The 18757-nt window shown below is 49.0% G+C and overlaps 7 protein-coding genes and 1 non-coding gene across 8 annotated transcripts; 5 read left to right on the forward strand and 3 right to left on the reverse strand.

Moving 5' to 3' along the window:
* Window positions 1-306: 306 nt before the first annotated feature.
* Window positions 307-1326, forward strand: UHO2_01861 (putative transposase; the record flags this gene model as incomplete). The annotated part of the gene is given in 4 exon segments (XM_041559298.1): window positions 307-394; window positions 454-638; window positions 658-1089; window positions 1171-1326. 4 exon segments carry the CDS (start codon window positions 307-309, stop codon window positions 1324-1326), a joined length of 861 nt encoding a protein of 286 aa, XP_041415232.1.
* Window positions 1327-2116: 790 nt separating this feature from the next.
* Window positions 2117-3121, forward strand: UHO2_01862 (uncharacterized protein; the record flags this gene model as incomplete). Its single annotated transcript, XM_041559299.1, has 1 exon — window positions 2117-3121. One exon carries the CDS (start codon window positions 2117-2119, stop codon window positions 3119-3121), a length of 1005 nt encoding a protein of 334 aa, XP_041415233.1.
* Window positions 3122-3578: 457 nt separating this feature from the next.
* tRNA-Ile(TAT) lies at window positions 3579-3727 on the forward strand. The gene has a single exon. It is a non-coding gene; the product is annotated as a tRNA-Ile (tRNA).
* A 518-nt stretch (window positions 3728-4245) lies between these two features.
* On the forward strand, window positions 4246-8472 carry UHO2_01863 (uncharacterized protein; the record flags this gene model as incomplete). Its single annotated transcript, XM_041559300.1, has 2 exons — window positions 4246-5179; window positions 5297-8472. 2 exons carry the CDS (start codon window positions 4246-4248, stop codon window positions 8470-8472), a joined length of 4110 nt encoding a protein of 1369 aa, XP_041415234.1.
* A 1531-nt stretch (window positions 8473-10003) lies between these two features.
* On the forward strand, window positions 10004-12359 carry UHO2_01864 (putative SSC1 - mitochondrial HSP70 member; the record flags this gene model as incomplete). Its single annotated transcript, XM_041559301.1, has 3 exons — window positions 10004-10087; window positions 10228-10300; window positions 10498-12359. 3 exons carry the CDS (start codon window positions 10004-10006, stop codon window positions 12357-12359), a joined length of 2019 nt encoding a protein of 672 aa, XP_041415235.1.
* An 822-nt stretch (window positions 12360-13181) lies between these two features.
* Window positions 13182-13831, reverse strand: UHO2_01865 (putative RAD6 - E2 ubiquitin-conjugating enzyme; the record flags this gene model as incomplete). Its single annotated transcript, XM_041559302.1, has 2 exons — window positions 13182-13715; window positions 13829-13831. 2 exons carry the CDS (start codon window positions 13829-13831, stop codon window positions 13182-13184), a joined length of 537 nt encoding a protein of 178 aa, XP_041415236.1.
* Window positions 13832-15708: 1877 nt separating this feature from the next.
* UHO2_01866 (uncharacterized protein) lies at window positions 15709-16344 on the reverse strand (the record flags this gene model as incomplete). The annotated part of the gene is made up of 1 exon (XM_041559303.1): window positions 15709-16344. The coding sequence occupies one exon, from the start codon at window positions 16342-16344 to the stop codon at window positions 15709-15711; it is 636 nt and encodes a 211-aa protein (XP_041415237.1).
* Window positions 16345-16791: 447 nt separating this feature from the next.
* Window positions 16792-17256, reverse strand: UHO2_01867 (uncharacterized protein; the record flags this gene model as incomplete). Its single annotated transcript, XM_041559304.1, has 1 exon — window positions 16792-17256. One exon carries the CDS (start codon window positions 17254-17256, stop codon window positions 16792-16794), a length of 465 nt encoding a protein of 154 aa, XP_041415238.1.
* Between the last annotated feature and the right edge of the window lie 1501 nt (window positions 17257-18757).

Genomic DNA, 18757 nt, shown 5'->3' on the forward strand with positions numbered 1-18757 from the left:
AAGCCCTGCTTCTTCTCTCCAAGACTGTGTAATTGATATTGACATTGACTGAAAAAATTGTGCTATGAAGAAGAGCTGATTTTTTATTTTTTTTATTGTGGGACAGTTTATGGAGCATGCTCCCAACTAGCAACACCACTCCATTCCTGACCTTGTGGGCTTTTGACTACAATGAAACTTGCAATGTAACTTGGTGGGCACCTTCATACACATCGAAAGTAGTGATGTGGAAAGTTTCAGCTCAATCAGATGACTGTGAGCAATCTGGCAGCACTTCCAGTCTGACACCATCATATCTATACCATCATGCCAAAACCCACCCCAGAGAGGTGCCAATTGGCACTCTTTCACATCCAAGATGGGGAATCTATCCATTCAATTGCAGAACAACTTGGTATGAGCAAGTCTACAGTGAATTGCATCAGCAAAAGCACCTCTGCTGATGTTCCAAAGTCAAAGGGGGGCCAGCCAAGAAAACTCCAGCCTCATCATGTTCACTTCCTGGATCACTATTTCAAGCTCAATTCAACCTCCACAGTTGGGAAAGCATGTCATGCACTGCAGGAGATGTTTCAAATCAAAGCATGCCCAACCACAGTAAGAAAAGCACTTCATTACTGTCATTACAAAGCATGAAGGTTAGTGAAAAAACTGCAGCTACTCAAGAGACATTGCAAAGCCCATTTCAAATTTGCTAATGAGCACAAGGACATGACTGTTGAGGATTGGAAGAATGTGGTATGGTCTGATGAGATGAAGATCAACTTCTTTGGACCAGATGGTAAGCAGTTCTGTTGGATTAAGAATGCCAGCTTCAACAGCAAGCTTGTCAGGCTGATGGTCAAGTTTGGCAGTGGCTCCATCATGATCTGGGGCTGTATGACATGGGAAGGGGTGGGAGGTATGTGCTTGGTGCTGGGTTCAATGAATTCAGACCAATACATTGATATCTTGAATGACAAGCTTTTGAAAACAATCTCAGATTTGCAGCTTCAGCATGCATACACCAACATCATGTTTCAGCAAGACAATGACCCAAAACACATGTCAAAGAAGACAATAATATGGTTGGAAAGCAATAGCATTAAGGTTATGCAATGGCCAGTGCAGTTGCCAGACTTAAACCTGATTGAACACCTCTGGCACCATCTCAAAATGTGACTTTCACAGTATAGTATGATTGCAAAGTCCAGGGATGAACTGCTCAAGAGATGTGAAGCTGAATGGACAGCAATCACTCCAGAGACATGTAGGATGCTAATAGAGAGCACACCAGACTGCATCAAGGCAGTTCTGAAGGCCAAAGGAGGGAATATGAAGTACTAAGGTGTTCTTGAGGAGCACTCCATAAACTGTCCCATAATAAAAAAATTCGGCTCTTCTTCATAGCACAATTTTTTTAGTCAATGTCAATATCAATTACACAGTCTTGGAGAGAAGAAGCAGGGCTTTCAGATGATATCAGACAGTGTGGCAATACAACTTATAGCTATTGAGCATTAGAGTGATGTATGGTGACATGTAAAATTATGGGACAGTTTACATGTGTGCTGTATATACATATGGGTGGCACATGCCAAATGTGTGAGTTGCCATACTTAATGATCCAGCCTGACAACGAGTGGGACTTGGTTGTACCCGATCTCTAGTGAAATCGGTTATGCTCGATCTCTGATCAGATCGGCTCTGTGTCATCCTTTAGCGTCTCACTGGATCGTAATCTTCGGCAGAGAAGCCGCGCACCTAGCTGACGGCAGTTGGGCTTAGTCGACCCGATCTTCTCGTACGCAGAAGGGAAGGCGGCAGAGCGAGGTTACTGGAGATGTCAAAACAAAAACAAAACAAAAAAGCAAAAACAAAAAACAAAAAAACAAAAACAAAAAACAAAAAAACAAAAACAAAAAAAAAAAAAAAAAAAAGGAATAATAACGCAGATGAACGCATCATCGGGTCCTGTGGAGCAAACTGAATTGCCCTTGTGTCCAATTGATTCATCTCAACTCTTTCCATCTCAAACATCATCTCACTATCATCCGAAAACAGGACGACCACCGACGTCCGTTCTGCAACTGTTCATCCTAGATCCTTACGACTGGAACGAAAGGTTGAGCCCATAATGAAGACTTCGCAAATCATCCTCACATCGCTTTCCGTTCTCGGTGTTGCCGGTATGGGATATGCCATCTACTTCGACCACCGTCGTCGGACCGACCCCGCATTCCGCAAAGGTCTGAAAAAGGAGAGCAAAAAGTTGAGCAAGGTCGAGAAGGAGAAGGCCGCCAAGCGTGCTCAACAGGAGGATGGCTTCATTCAGGATCTCTTGCAAGAGGTTCGCACGCCCGGCATTTTCCCAGCTGGTGTTGAGGAGCGCGAGCAGTACTTCCTCAAGTATGTCTCGCTCGGAGAGCAGCTCTTCGCCATGGGAACAGACAAGTACCTCGAAGCAGCTGCTGCTTTCTATAAGGCATTGAAGGTGTACCCTAAGAGTATCGAGCTCATTATGATCTACGAGAAGGCTGTGCCTAAGGAGGTGTTCGACACTATCATGCGTATCGTCAGCAAGGAGATTGCTACCGGTGGTGAAGGTCAAGAGAGTATGACTGCTGCTGGCCTTGACGAGGTTGACGATGATGGACCGTCGCCATCGGCTGCTGCTGCCGCCAAGAAGGCACAGGCTGAAGACGATGACGACGAGGAGGACGACGATAAGACAGAGAGCAAGGAGGCTTCTGCTTCAACATCCGCCAAGCCAGCACAGCAGCAAGGCACCGACAGCGGCACTACCTCGAGCCAGGAGTGGGACACCCTCTCCGCTACCAGCCTAAACGAGACTGGCGTCATGGTCACCCCTAACGCCCCCGCCTCCACAGCATCCGAGAGCCCCGAGTCTTCCGCTGCTACCGCCGAAGAAGAGGAGACCGCCACTGCCGCAGAAACGACCGGGGAGCCCAAGTTGACCAGCATCGACACTTCGGCTTCCCTCACCAAGGAGCCTGTCTCGACACCATCCAAGCAGAACTTCACTTCTGGTTGGAGCCCTGCCCCCGTCTTTTCCGGCTCGAGTCCACGCGCTGAGAAGAAGGCTGATCCTTTTTCTGGTGCTCAGGACAACTCCGAGTGATTTCGAAGTGTGTAGCTGCAGCGAGAAGCACAGTACAATCGACCCCTTCCCTTGTTTAAAAGCGGTTCGCCTAGCCCAATCTATCGCAAACCGCACACTCTCTCGTCCACTTTGAGATTCCATCTCGCCCATGCGATGCCATCGCTTACGTTCATTGCACACTCGAGGCATTGCTTCGTGAGAGCCTACGACTCATTTGTAACACATGCACTGTCTTGACCTCTTTTGCAACCAATGCTCCACTCCAAGCTTCAAAATTCCCTGCTTTTCGTGACTCTGTGCTTGCATATTCATGTGATTGCCGTCTCTGACTGTGTTGCTAGGGCCTATGCCTTTGCTTGGTTCTGTCTGCAGTCCTTGTGCAGCTCTGGCGCCGGCACCTTGATATTGAGCAAGCGTTGTCAAGCTGGTGAGAGGATACATGTAGGCAACAAAGCTTTCTCGTCCGAAAACGTTCGCCCCGGTGGCCAAGTTGGATTAAGGCATGTGGCTTATGTTTCTCAGATGCTTATTAGCCTCTCGAGATCATGGGGTTATTTCTTCGCAGGAGAGCAATCTTCTAATCAAGTAACCGCGAGATCGTGGGTTCGAGTCCCACCCGGGGCATCTCTTTTTTCGGATTTTTGCTCCGGTCTCAGAACAAAGAACTGGACCATTGAACGCCGACAGACGAGGGTAATCCCCTCCCCAAATTTCGAACAAGATCGATGCAGAAACGTTTTCCTTTCAATGAGCCTCCCGACTCTGAATGCGTCTTAACCCGCCTGGGCTTCCAAAGACGAAGGGTGCACAAAACCCCGTCAAGCCCTTCTCCCGCACCTCAACCTTGAGTTGAAGTAGATAAAGCCGCACAAAGCGTGGAGACAGTGAAGGTAGTGCTTACGGCCGAGTAAAAGGCCTGAACATCTTAGCACGGACCACATGTGTCACAACCTACTCAAGGCAAATGCTTTGTTATGCTCCGCAGTCCGCCGCTCTTCTTTTGTATATATAGACTCCTAGCTCTCTCGCTCTCTCTCTCTCCTACCATCATCAACAAAGACACCTCAACCCCAACCACTGACGAATGACTCCAGGACGCTGACGAATGACTTCAACTGATTAAGAGTCTGACACTCAACGCAATGCCGCCATCGACAAGAGCTGGACAGACGGGAAGGGGCGATGATGATCAAACGACCACAAGCAATGGACAGGAGGAAGGATGGCTCACGCAGGTAGTCAGGATCCTCCAGCTGGCGAACCCGGCACTATCGGCAGAGGAAGCAATAGTACGGGCCATGGGTCTGGTCAACATTAGCAACCAAGCTCCACGCGGGGAGACCGAAAAGATCCCCAAGGACGTATCGAGCTCCATTGCTCACATCAAGAAGCTCAGCGATAGCAATTGGCACACCTGGGAACCCACCTTTATCGACTGCCTCCAGAGAGTGCATAACGCGAAGGAAATCCTGTATGGTACCGTTGTACCCGGGAGCGAGGAATACGATGAAGACCTAGACAAGGCACTCGTGGGCCTCATCCACGCCTGCTGCGATAACAGCCCGGATAGCCGCATCGACACCTACACCGTCAGAGGGGTGGATGAAGAAGTTCAACTTGGTAGCACACTCTATGCCAAACTCAAGAAGGCACTAACACTAAACGACGCTGTAAAGCGAGCAGGACTGCAGGATCGTATCCACACAGTGCGCTTGTACAATCGAGACGTCGTCAGACTAGGCAAGGAACTTGATTCGATCTGGAACGATGCGGCACGCCTCGGAAAGCGTTTCGACGAGGACCTCAAGAAATCAACTCTCTATCGCTGCACGGCTCAAGATTGGTTCTACGCCAACACCGTCGATGCACTGAAAACGGCCAAACCAGACTGCAAGTATGACGAAGCCTACCATGCACTGGCCAAGAAACAGCAGGATGGTGAGATCACTGGTCGTATTAGAGGAGCAGCAAGGGTCGCCACAAACGCGGAACAGGGGAGTGCCAACCAGGCGGAGCAAGGACCCAGGGGAAGGCGCGATCCTCGCAATCCCTTGGCCCCTCCAAAGTGCTATGCTTGTGGAGGACCAAATCACATTGCTCGAAATTGCACAAACGCACGAGGCACAAGCGAACCTGTCGCTCGTACGACACAGGAGGTGAACCACTAGGAACTCGGGTGCACCTTTCTAGCAGTCGACAGGGGCGAGCGATCAGCATGCGACACCTGGATCATCGATTCAGGTGCAACCCATCATATGGTAAATGATGAGAGAATGCTGCTCACCTCAACGAACAAGGTCGGCCAAATCAGTACGGCAGGGGACGAAAAGCTTCAGGTGAAGGCTATAGGAGATGCCTCCCTTCGGGTCGGTGAGGCCACCATCCAACTATTGGATGTGCTTTATGTACCGAAACTGAATGCTAACTTATTGTCCGTACAAGGCTTGATCGAGAATGGTGCACGAGTAATCTTCGATGAGTTTGGAACTACCATAAAGCAGAACGATGGTACCCAAGTACAATTCAAAAGGGACAGAAGACAGGGCCACTTCAAAGTGCGAGGACAAGCACTGGCTTTGGAACTGGAGGAAACACGAGATGGCGTCCCAGAGGACAACCAGAACACAGGAAAACTAGATAATGCCCCAGAGGGCAATAAGGACACGAAGCATCAAGACAGCTACCTATGGCATGAGAGGTTCGGACACCCAGGACGAGACAAAACGAGACAAATCCGGGCCCATTACCTAGGTACCGATGAGGAAATGGAACATGAGTCGAAGCACTGCAATGCGTGCAGTCAAGGAAAACAGACTCGAGCACGGATGAGCCAATCAGAGTCGGAAAGAATGGAGGCACCATTAGAGCTGGTACACGTAGACCTGATGACAGATTTCAAAGGACATGCCAACTACCACTATGCACTAGTTGCTGTGGACGACTTCTCCTCTCTGATCTACGTGGAACCACTCTGCACAAAGAGTGCTGCACTCACGGCGCTGAGAAGGTGGATAGCCAGGATGGAACGGGCAACGGACAGGAAACTCAAAACACTCCGCAGCGACAATGGAGGAGAATGGTGCAGCATAGCAGCCGAAGACTGGCAAACTCAAGAGGGTTTTAAGTGGCAAAAGAGCGTCCCGGGGATCAGCGTCCAAAATGGACGGGCAGAGAGAGCAATCAGATCGGTCCAAGAAAAGATGCGCTCGATGCTGATTGGTCGAGCTTGCCCTAGAGAGTTGTGGCCGTACGCAATCACAGCAGCAGCACACGTGATGAACCTTACCCCGTCAGCCACCAAAACCATTCCCCACAAGGCCTTCTATGGAACCACTGCGCACAAGCTGGCCCAGCAACTGCGAGTCTTCGGATGCTTGGCATGGGTTCATGTTCAACAGAAGGACCAGCAAGGCAAGCACGGAGCTAGAGCAAAGCCAGCCATCATGATTGGGTATGACGACGAACACAAAGCATGGAAGTTTTGCAACCCGGACCAGCCTGCGTCAATTCAATGGAGCAACTCAGCAACGTTCCATGAGGACAAAGGATGGAGTGATCGCCAACAAGAGGCAGTCAGGCCTGTGGTGACCGCGGAGGTCGAGGAGGAGAGTGTCACGCCAGCCATAGTGGAGGAGGAGACCAAATCAGAGGCTGCAGTGGAGGATCTCCTAACAGCCGAAGACAGCACAGTAGGCGCCGCCAACACAGCAATACTGAACCTGGACCCAACACTTAGGGAAGCAATTGATGGTGAGGATGCCCAGCTCTGGAAGGAGGCAATACGAAAGGAGCTAGAAGGACTCGAGGCAATGGGGACTTGGGAGGTGGTGCACCAACCGCCAGGAGTACCACTTGTGGACTCTAAGGTTGTGCTTCGGCTGAAGCTTGATGCTGATGGTGTACCTGTTAAGCACAAGGCACGACTGGTTGCAAGGGGCTTCACACAGAGAGAGGGGATCGACTACCAAGAAACCTTCTCTCCAGTAGCACCCCTCGGAGCGATCAGAGCCATCTTAGCACTAGCAGTGCAGAACAACTGGGAGGTACATGCTCTGGACATCACTATGGCTTACTTGAACTCCACGTTAAAGGAAGCAATCTACATGAAGCCGCCAGAAGGATCAGGAGTAGCACCCGGCAAGGTGTACAAGGTAGTCAAGGGCCTATATGGCCTAAAGCAGTCTGGGCGAGAATGGAATCAGGAGTTCGACAGGTCTTTGCGACGCATGGGATTCTTCCAGGTAGAGTGCGCTCCCTGCATCTACACCAAGGGACAGGGTGAAGATATGGCCATTGTGGTCATCTACGTCGATGATACATTAGTCATAGCACCACGGCTGGAAACGGTCCTAGAGGTTAAGAAGCAGATTGGTCAGAGATGGAAGATGGAAGATAGTGGTGAGGTCTCTCACTTCTTGGGCATCAAAATCAGTCGAGACCGTGCGATGCGCACCATGACGATTGGTCAGTCAGGGTACATCGACCAAGTGCTGGCAAAGCACCTGGACAAACGTACGAAGCCAACCATGGTTCCAATGCAGAGCATACCGGAGGGAACCCTTGTCGCAAGCGCAGCACAACAGAAGGAGTATCCGGTGATTGTTGGCAAGCTGCTCTGGGTTGCCAACAGCACCCGGCCTGACCTTAGTCTCACCGTGGGTGTTCTCGCTAGGCACATGCGTGAACCATCGCAGGAGCATTATCAGGCAGCACAAAGGGTCTTACGCTACCTCGAAAGCACAAGGCAGGTTGGATTGGTTTATAGGGCAAGTGAGTCGCAAGAGCCACTGGTTGCACACAGCGATGCAAACTGGGCAAGCGATGCCACCATACAGAGAAGAAGCACATCGGGGTCAGTGGCGTTAGTGTACGGGAACCCAGTAGCCTGGAAGTCAGCGACACAAAAATGCGTGTCGTTGTCTGCTGTCGAGGCAGAGTTCATTGCAGCCACGGAAGCAACACGTGAGGTGCTCTTCCTCAAGCAGCTGCTACGCTCAATTGGCATTGCCACAGGCACACCGACGGTCTACTCGGACAACACTGGTTGCATACAGGTTAGTAAGGACCCAGCACAGCACTGGAAGCTTAAGCACATCGACACCAAGTATCACTTCGTCCGTAACAACGTACAAGAGGGAAGGGTGCAGATCAAGTACGTAGACACCACAAGAAACTTGGCAGATGTACTCACGAAACCCATTGGGAGGCAGGCAATGCAGCAAGCAAGATCTGGGCTACACCTGCAAATACCGGCAGCAGTGTACGGAACGGGGTCCCCGAGCTATGCAACAGTGTTGAAGAACGGAGGTCACACCTTGAAGCAACAGCATAATGAACAGGGTACATATGCTGTTGAGGGGGGGAGTTGAAGTAGATAAAGCCGCACAAAGCGTGGAGACAGTGAAGGTAGTGCTTACGGCCGAGTAAAAGGCCTGAACATCTTAGCACGGACCACATGTGTCACAACCTACTCAAGGCAAATGCTTTGTTATGCTCCGCAGTCCGCCGCTCTTCTTTTGTATATATAGACTCCTAGCTCTCTCGCTCTCTCTCTCTCCTACCATCATCAACAAAGACACCTCAACCCCAACCACTGACGAATGACTCCAGGACGCTGACGAATGACTTCAACTCCTTGACCGCTCTTCTGCGTACTACGCTCGAGCGCGGCCTAGGGTCTGTTCTCCTGTACATTTTCTTTTCTTTTCGTGGTGGCCTTTCTTCTATTTTTGTACGTATTTCTTTTTTCTCTGCAATCGTAAATAGGCCGTAGACGGCCTGTTATTATTAAATTTAAAATAAAAATAAAAATAATCTTTTCGCTTTTTCTTTGGATTTGTGAGGGCATCGAGTTGGAATAGAGAAAGAGAAACGAGGCGCAAGCAAGCTGAAGATGTTACGCCGACTATGTTCACAGGGATAGGGTCGACGAGCATCGGTGATGGAACGGACGGAATTGGCCGATCTCGAGCTGCAAAATAATATTTTGTCAGCGAAGGTCGAGGAAGAATCTCGAAAAGCACACAGACGTCTCAAAGAGTGTTCTTGCAAAAAAGAAGTCGGGAAAAGCAGGCTGCAAAAAGGTCAAAAATTGTAACAACAGAGCGCTATGACGTTGGATCAAACTGAGCCTACTGTATATTCCGCTTAGCAGAGCAACAGCGTCACCTTGCAACTCCACCGTGAATTGCAGCTTGGCACCGGCTCAGTTCGACCGCTGTGTCCGAAAGCACGATCTCGCATCAAAACCACTTCTGCCTGCTCTTCATCCGGCAAACACGAAGCTTCTTCCACAAAGAAAGTTTCAACGACATGATCGTTGAAGAGAAGTAGAAGTCAGAAAGCTGAATCGAAAGATCGGGGTTGAAAGGGCTCTTTGTCATTGAATTAAAGTAGAGAAGGCGGCAAGATTGGCTTGCTGAGCTGAGTCAAACAACTGTGCTATTCAAAGAACCAGACAGAAGCCTCTCTTGCTGCCCTTTGACTTGAATCAATGAATTTTTTGAGAGAGAGAGCCTGAGAAGAAGCCTGAGAGGAAGCCTGAGAGGAAGCCTGAGCGTTCCAGTTCTTCTTACCTGCCTGTTGTCCAATCCGCTTGCTTGTTTGCTTGCTGCAAACCACCCGATCAATTCCACTTTCTTCCTTCTTCGCTGCAGCGTCCAAGCCCAACCAACCCCGAAAGGAAAAACCGATTTCAACTCCACCCGCAATTTCTGCTTCCTTCTTATTCGTCGTCACATTCACTTTCTTACTACACTCGACAGCCTGCTTGTGCTCAGCCCAACTCACACACACACACACACACACACACACATTTTGCGCTAATCGGGCTTTTCACTTCTTCTCTTCCTCCACCATCTTTTCGTCCCATACCCTCACCTTCACGTACATCACACAGCCATGTTCTCTCGTGGTATCCGTGCCGCCGCTCCGGCGACAAGGCTCTTGAGCCAGCCTCTCCGCTCCGCCGCTCCCGGTGTTGCCGTAAGTAATGCATTCTCGCTGATGGCGACGGCAAAGTGCAAGCAGCGTCGAACTCGTCGAAAGTGCATTGGTCCGGTGGCGAGCTCGTGTCACTGACATTCTGATCTCTCTCCTTGCTTCTCTCGGATTCGCTTTTACAGCGCTTGGCACCAATTGGCGCCCGTTTCGCCTCCGGCAAGGTCTCTGGCCCCGTTATCGGTATCGATTTGGGAAGTAAGTATCCAAGAAAAGCGCAGCTTGTCCGCATCTCGGAAGCCAAGCTGAAGCTGTGACGCAACAAATTCAGCTAGCTCAAGAGGTGGCGATACAGCAAGTCTGGAAAGAATCTGATTTCTGGAGCTCTAGGACACGGAAACAGCGTGCTGACTTTCCTTTGTCTAATCTGTTCCTATCTCGTTTTCCTCGCTCAGCTACCAACTCATGCGTCTCCGTCATGGAGGGCCAGCAGGCCCGTGTCATTGAAAACTCGGAAGGTGGCCGAACAACTCCCTCCGTCGTTGCTTTCACCAAGGATGGCGAGCGTCTGGTTGGTCTCCCTGCCAAGCGACAGGCCGTCGTCAACCCCGAGGCTACCCTTTTCGCAACCAAGCGTCTTATTGGCCGAAAGTTCCAGGACAAGGAGGTTCAGAAGGACTTGAACAATGTTCCCTTCAAGATTGTTCCCCACTCCAACGGTGACGCCTGGCTTGAGGTCCGAGGTGAGAAATACTCTCCCTCGCAGATCGGTGCTTTCGTTGTCGGCAAGATGAAGGAGACCGCCTCCGGCTACCTCGGCAAGCCCGTCAAGCACGCCGTTATCACTGTTCCTGCTTACTTCAACGACTCGCAGCGTCAGGCTACCAAGGACGCCGGTGCCATCGCTGGTCTTGACGTTCTCCGTGTCATCAACGAGCCCACCGCCGCTGCCCTTGCTTACGGTCTCGACCGCGACGACTCGTCCGTTATTGCCGTCTTCGACTTGGGAGGAGGTACTTTCGATATCTCGATTCTCGAGATGCAGAAGGGTGTCTTCGAGGTCAAGTCGACCAACGGCGACACTCACCTTGGTGGTGAGGACTTTGACATTGTCCTTGTCGAGCACCTCGTTAACGAGTTCAAGAAGGAGTCTGGTCTCGATCTGTCCAAGGACCGCATGGCCATTCAGCGTATCCGTGAGGCTGCCGAGAAGGCCAAGATCGAGCTTTCCAGTGCTTCTTCCACCGACATCAGCTTGCCTTACATCACTGCCGATGCTTCCGGTCCCAAGCATATCAACACCAAGATGAGCCGTGCTCAGCTCGAGGGTCTCGTTGGCAAGCTCGTCGACCGCACCGTCGAGCCATGCAAGAAGGCTCTTGCCGACGCTGGCTGTAAGCCCTCGGACATTCAGGAGGTCATCATGGTCGGTGGTATGAGCCGTATGCCCAAGGTTCTCGAGACTGTCAAGAACATCTTCAAGCGTGACCCAAGCAAGGGCGTCAACCCCGACGAGGCCGTCGCTATCGGTGCTTCCATTCAGGGTGGTGTTCTTTCCGGTCAGGTTACCGATGTTCTTCTCCTCGATGTTACTCCTCTTTCCCTCGGTATTCAGACTCTCGGCGGTGTCTTCACCCGTCTCATCAACCGCAACACCACCATCCCCACCAAGAAGTCGCAGGTCTTCTCCACCGCCGCTGATGGCCAGACTGCTGTCGACATCCAGGTCTACCAGGGTGAGCGTGAGCTCGTCCGTGACAACAAGTTGCTCGGTAACTTCCAGCTCACCGGTATCCCTCCCGCACCCAAGGGTGTCCCTCAGATCGAGGTCACCTTCGACATCGACGCCGACGGTATCATGCACGTTTCTGCCCTCGACAAGGCAACCAACAAGGACCAGTCCATGACCATCTCTGCTGGTTCCGGTCTTAGCGACAACGAGATCGAGAAGATGGTTGCCGATGCCGAGCAGTACGCCGAGGCTGACAAGGCCCGCAAGGCTGTCATTGAGGAGGCTAACCGTGCCCACTCGGTCTGCTCTGAGACCACCAAGGCTATGCAGGAGTTTAGCGAGCAGCTTCCAGCCGAGGAGAAGGAGAAGCTCAACGTTCTCATCAAGGAGACCGAGGAGCTCGCCTCCAAGGGATTGAACGGTGACGCTGAGGTCGAGGCCCAAACCATCCGTGAAAAGATCGACGCTACCCAGCAGGCTTCGCTCCAGCTCTTCAAGCTCGTTTACGAGAAGAAGGGTCAGTCCGGTTCCTCTGAGAACGCCGGCGAGTCCAAGCCTGAGGGTGAGGGTGAGAAGAAGCAGTAATTGCATCCATTCTGAAACTCTCTCTTGCGTCGCACTTTTCCCTGTCCCCCCCTCCTTGCATCTCGTATCCCGCATACCTAAAGTGGTCTTGTAACAACAGCTCTATCTTTCCCCAACTCATCCTTTGACTGAAGGATGTTTCACAAAAGAAAACACTTGTCTCGTTTCTCTTTATTCGCATGTTTTGTTCATACAGCAGACACATCCCTCAATCACACACACCACCACCGCTTATTCTTGTTGATGAATCTTCAAAACTTTTCGTGTATTCTCAGTTTCTTTCTTTGCCTGTCTTGTCTGACTACTGTGTGAAATGAAGCAATGGAGACTGAGTTGAATTGAGAGGATACTAGCGTTCAGGTAAAGCTGGTTGCTGGGCACAACCACTTGGAATCCAAATGCGTGATCACCCCGCACTTGGAGATTTCGATCGACGTCGAGACTCTCTCTCGTCTTCCAGCTTCCGCGCACACACCATTGCACACATAAGCGTCATTTGAATGGGTATTTCTTGCGAAAATCGAACTGGACACGGAATAACAAAGAAAAGTCGAGGATATGATGTACATGGACGAGAACAACGGACGAGAAGAGCGCTGGGATGAAGCAACCTAGAACAAAAGTCGACGAGGGAACATAAAAGCAGGAAGGGCGGAGAACTGTGATTGAAATGTGGTGCAAGACGAGCAAAATGAAGTGCAAGGCCGAATGTAGATGGAAACAGGTCGTGCTGTGGAGAGGAAGAGACATGCGTAGTGTCTGAGAGGAAGGGATCTTGATGGATATGGAGGCAGGAGGGAAGGATGTTGTGGGTTGATAGAACTATGCTGCTTGTGCTGTACCGTTCGCTGACGCTGCTGTGCCCTCCTCATCTTCCTCTGGGATAGGCTCCACCGTCTCACCGTCATCCAACCAGCTCGCCTCAACAGTGGCCTTTACTCTCCTGACATACTCCTTCATGTTCTCCCTGTACAAACTTGCCGCCTCTGCATTTGCTGGCGAATTAGGGTTGGGATCGTGCAACAGACTCTGAATGCTCGTCAAGATTGCTGCTACATCGTATGTTGGTGACCACCTGTTCTGCAAAATGTCGAGACACAGCTCTCCGTTGGCGTAGACGTTGGGGTGGAACATCTTGGACAAGAACTTGACTGTGGGTGGTTTGTTCGGATAGGATTCGTCGAAAGTGAGGACGAGCTTGAAAGTGCCATCTTCGAAAGGAGTATCTGCGGGGCCGAAGATGACAGCGTTCCAGATCATAAGGTTGTCAGCGCATGGAGCACCGGAGATACCCCCAGGTGGGTCGGCGGAGAGTCGCTTAAAGTCTCGAATGAGGCGCTTCTTTGATGGTGTGGACTGCGGAGAGAGACGGAGCAGATGGATTATGAAGGTGTGGTTGCAATGCTACAGTGTCAGCATTTCTTTCAAGATCAAGGAGAGGGGGTTACAATCGCGAAAAGAACACTTACCATGATGTGAAGGTGACGCTGTCTCTCGACTCAGCACTCTAGATGCAGACTGGTTGTAGTTGGTACTTGCAGCTCTCGGTGCTGTGATGAGTTGCCTGATGCTGCCGGGTCTTGAACAGGTCGCAGAAAAGAAGTCGTGAGCCAATGTGATGTATGTGTAGCGACTTGAAGGCGTTGGTAAGTAGCGACGAGGGCGAAAGAGGTTGACGATGATGATGGAAGATAGCGTGTAACTCAAGTGTTGGTTTATTCACGGCCACTTTGATTTCGCCTAAACGAACCGAGTCTCTCTCTCACTCAGATTCAGATTCAATTGAAGATAACAATTAGTATACGGCATTATCGGGGTCACAATCAGACTCCCTTTACCACAGTTGTATGCTTCTTGTAATGCCTATATTTTCATAGTGCAAACCTAAATGACAAGTGCATATATATATCCTATCACCACTCTGGTCATATCTGAGACAGAACATGTCACTCCTTTTGTACCCCTATGTTGTTACATTACAAGGTGCCCCTGAGCCATTGCTATGACAACCCTTCATTGTGTTTCTCACTTATGCAGGTGTTCAGTGTTTTGGTGCCTTGCTTGTAACCCATGCATCCTTTTAAGATACCGACATATCTTCAACTCTCCCTCTCAATGGGATCTCCAATCCTATCATCCTAGCTAACTGTGAGATATTGAGGCCTTGTAAAGGTTTCATTAAGATATCTGTGACATTGTCTGCCATTCTGTTGAATTTGATCTCCACATCACCTTCTTGCATGTGGTCATGAACAAAATGGTACTGAGTGTCAATGTGCTTCAACTTCCAATGCTTGGCTGGGTCTTTACTTACCTGAATGCACCCCTGACTGTCCATGTATAACACTGGCTGGACATCTGTGATTTCCAAATCCTGGAGCAGATATGAGAAGAATAGTGCTTCTTGTACTGCTTTGGAAGCAGCAACAAACTCTGCTTCTACTGCTGATAATGCTATGCATTTCTGGATGTGAGACTTCCAACTAACTGGGCATCCATATATGTAGGTTATGGATCTGGATGTGCTCCTCCATCCATTTGTTGGATCCAATGCCCAGTTTGCATCAGTATACATTGTTACAGGTTTGTCCACATGTTTGCTTGATCCTCCTCCTAAATGTAGCTGGTACCCATTCATCTGATTTAAGTACTTTACCATATGAGTGGTGGCCTTCCATGCACTGTTGATTGGGCTCAACATGTATCACACCAATGTACCTACAGCAAAGGTGATGTCTGGTCAAGCAGTGTTTGAAACCCATAGTAATTGGCCAACTAACTCTTGATACTTCTTCACCTGTTTGGGGTTGCATTTCTTTCCTCCAGTGATGTTTGCCACACTTGGCATAGGTACCCATGATTTGTCATTTGCTCCTTCTAACCACTTGTTCACCATTGCTTTGACATATGCCATTAAATCTAAAGATATCCTCCTCTGTCTTCTGTCACATGTGATCTTTATTCCTAGGAACTCCTTGATTTCACCATTGTCCTGTGTTTCCCACTTGCTCATGATTTCCTGCTTAGTGCAATCCACCTCATTGTGACTGGGTGATGCTATCAGCATATCATCTACATATGCTGTGATGATTGTAATCCTATCACCTGTTCCTCTTGAGTACAGACATGGCACACTTGGCATGCAGTGAAAACTGATCATTCAGAGATGTGAATCTAGCTCAATGTTCCACTCATGGCCCAATTGCTTTAAACTGTACAGCCCCTTCACTACTTTCAATGCCTTTCTGGGTGGTACTTTGATTCTGATTGGTGGTTTTAAGTATACATCATGATGTATCATCAAGTTTAGGTATGCTTGTTTCACATCAATTGAGTCCATCTCCCAGTTTCAAATCACTGCAATAGCAAGCACCCCTTGAATGGATTGGATGGGTGCTACCAGTGCGAAGACCTCTGTATAGTCAATACCTTTGTGTTGTGTGAAGCCCCATGCTACAAGTCTGGCCTTGAACTTTGTTGGTACAAGGTTCACATCAGTCTTGATCTTGAGTACCCAACATGTGTTGATGGTGTTTGCTCCTTTTGGTAGATCAGTGATCTCCCATGTGCCCATAGCCTCCAAACCATCCAGTTCCTTTTGCATGGCCTCTTCCCAATGTTTCCTATCCTCTCCACCTAATGCTTCACTGACTGTTGGGTCCAGATTTTTACTCTGTTCTGGACATGTTGCCATGAGTCTGAAAAGTTCATCATCAATCTGGGTCTCAGCGACTAGTTTATGCTCAGCCTCTTTCACTGTGCCTTCACTTTGTTTGTCTTCTGAGCTTGAATCCATGTCGATGTACTCCATTAATGGTTCCCTGTCCACTTCATCAAATAAGTTTTCATCCATATATCCGAGGTTCTCAATGTCTTCTTCAGCTGCTATCATTGGTGGCATCTGTGTACTGACCAGTTGCCACTCTGTTCTGTCTGACCAACACTTCGATTCCATGAACTTCACCAAGTTACTCCAAAAGATCATTGGGCTGTATTCTGGGCTGTAAAATAACCAACCCTTTCACTCCAAGCTATACCCTAAGAAAATGGATGTGATGGCTTGCTGATCCAGCTTCTTGTTGTCTCACTTGACCTTGGGTACATTCACCCATGCCAAGCATCCAAACACTCATAGGAGGCTTATGAGTCACTCTGGTGACTTCCCAAACATTGCTTCATAAGGAAACTCATTGTCAATGCTTGGAGTGAGGTTTATTTTGAATGCCACTGCTCAGATCACATACAGCCAGAATCTCTTCAGCAGTCTCCTTTGAGTTAGGAGCATCCACATCCTTTCACCTAGACTCCTGTTCATTCACTCCACTTGCCTGTTTTGTTTGCTATTGTACCCCACAGTGGTTTGCCACTCAATACCTTTCTCTAGTGACCATTCTAATGCATCATTGCTCTTCCATTCAGTCCCTTGATCAGATCAGATTGCTTTTAACTTCTGGTCCATCTGTGTCTCCAGAAAGGAAACAATCCTTTTGAGTTGCACAAATGCATGACTCTTCCATAACAATGGCTGTGCATGCATGTACTTGCTATGATCATCGACCAGCACCAGCATGCATGTATACTCTGTCATGTGGAATGAGTCTATTATCAGGTCGATGTGTATAAGGTCTAGGGGCCCTGCAGCTCTTTTGCCACTACCCTGCCCCATCTGAGTGACCATACTTTTGGATTGTATGCACTGCTCACATTTCAGAGCAGTATCTGGGTCCAAATCCACAATGTGTTTATCCTTCAGTTTGCTTATGATTGCCTTTGACTTGTCTTGGCCTGGGTGTCCTAGTCGTTCATGCCATAATTGTTGTTTTGAAATTTTCAGCTCATTCTCAATATGCTCAAACTCCTCATTGACACCTTCAAACAATGGTGTTGATGTGGTCATTGTGCTCTCTTGCCATGTAATGCCTCAGAACTCTAGAAGTCCTTGCTCATGATTCTTTGCAACCTTGAGTGTCATGCTGTTTGTCAAATAGATTTGTCTGCTGGTATTATCCAATATCACTTGTGCTCCATCATCTGTCAATGAATTTGTTGACAAGAGGTTGACATTGAGATGCTTGACATACAATACATTTTGTAAGGGAATATCCCCATAATCTGTTAATATGCTAGTATCTCCTATGGCTGTCACCTCCAGAACCTCATTCCCAGCAGTGATCACATGCTTTCAGCAGGTTCTTGGGTGGATGAGCATATCATAAGAGTTTACCATATGATAGCTTGCACCTGAGTCCAGTATCCAATGCACTGCTTCTTTTGCATTTGGAGGTTCTTGCCACTTCGATGTATGAATGGTGGAGCACCACACCTCCTATTTAGGTTTGGCAAGTGGGGAATCTTTGGGGATGGTGACCAAGGCATTGCACTGACTGATACCATGTCCTGGTCATTTACAGATCCAGCATCAGAGTTGTCATGGTCTGCTTGTGCTCTTCAGGTTTGCATTGCTGTTGCCAGTCTCAGATTCCTCAGCCTGGTCATCTTGATCATTGTTACTGATGGTCTGGGTGCTGGCCTGTCGCAGGTCGATCTTTTGCACAGGGATGCTTTCAATGGCTGTCTGGTGAATGCTCAATGCAGTTGCAAGGGTGTTGAAGTCGATCTGGTGAATGGTGGCAACCATCTCTTTGTACACCAGATGCCAGATTGTGCATTTCTGCAATGCCGAGAACAATGTATCATTGGTGAACAGCTTCCCAAGAAGACTGCTTTTGGTTTGGATGGTCCGGATCTCTTGAATTAGCTTCCTTGCATCAGAGTGGAACATCTTTATGTCACTGAGCTGTGAGATAAGTGTGAGTCTATGAGATATCTTGGTGGCTTCATTCATTAGACTGTTTTCAATCTTTCTCCACACTTGATGGAAAGTGAGATACTCTTTGATTACATCTAGAACAAGGTAATTGACATTGTGTTCTCCAGTAGTGTCAATTGTCCCACAGAGAGCATTGGTCAAAGCATCATCGAGAGAGTGGCTCCATTTCAGATGCTTCTTGTCATATGTTCCCTCAAGGTGTTTCATTGCATGGGGCACAGATTGGAGGAAAGACTTCACGTGGGTGCTCCAGCTGTAGTAGCTTTGTGACATAAGCTTCAGCACAGGTTTGAGGAGCTTTGCTAGGGTGCAAAAGTTATATTGCTTGTTGCCATCATTGAAATCAGAGTCAGAATTGGCATCTTCGTCAGCTTCATTGTCAATGATGTCCAGCTCGTTCTCATTCATGGCATCATTGTCAGCCCATACCTGGGTGGCCTTGCCTTTTCTGCTTCCTTTGGTCTTCATGCTGGCACTGACCTGGGTTTTGGTGTCTTCTACCATGGTTGTTGATGAGTTTTGGTTAGCTTGGTGATAGCTTCCTCAGACTCTTAATCAATTGAAGATA

Source organism: Ustilago hordei, assembly GCF_900519145.1.
Source record: "Ustilago hordei strain Uho2 genome assembly, contig: UHO2_contig_03, whole genome shotgun sequence".
Lineage (NCBI taxonomy): Eukaryota > Fungi > Basidiomycota > Ustilaginomycetes > Ustilaginales > Ustilaginaceae > Ustilago > Ustilago hordei.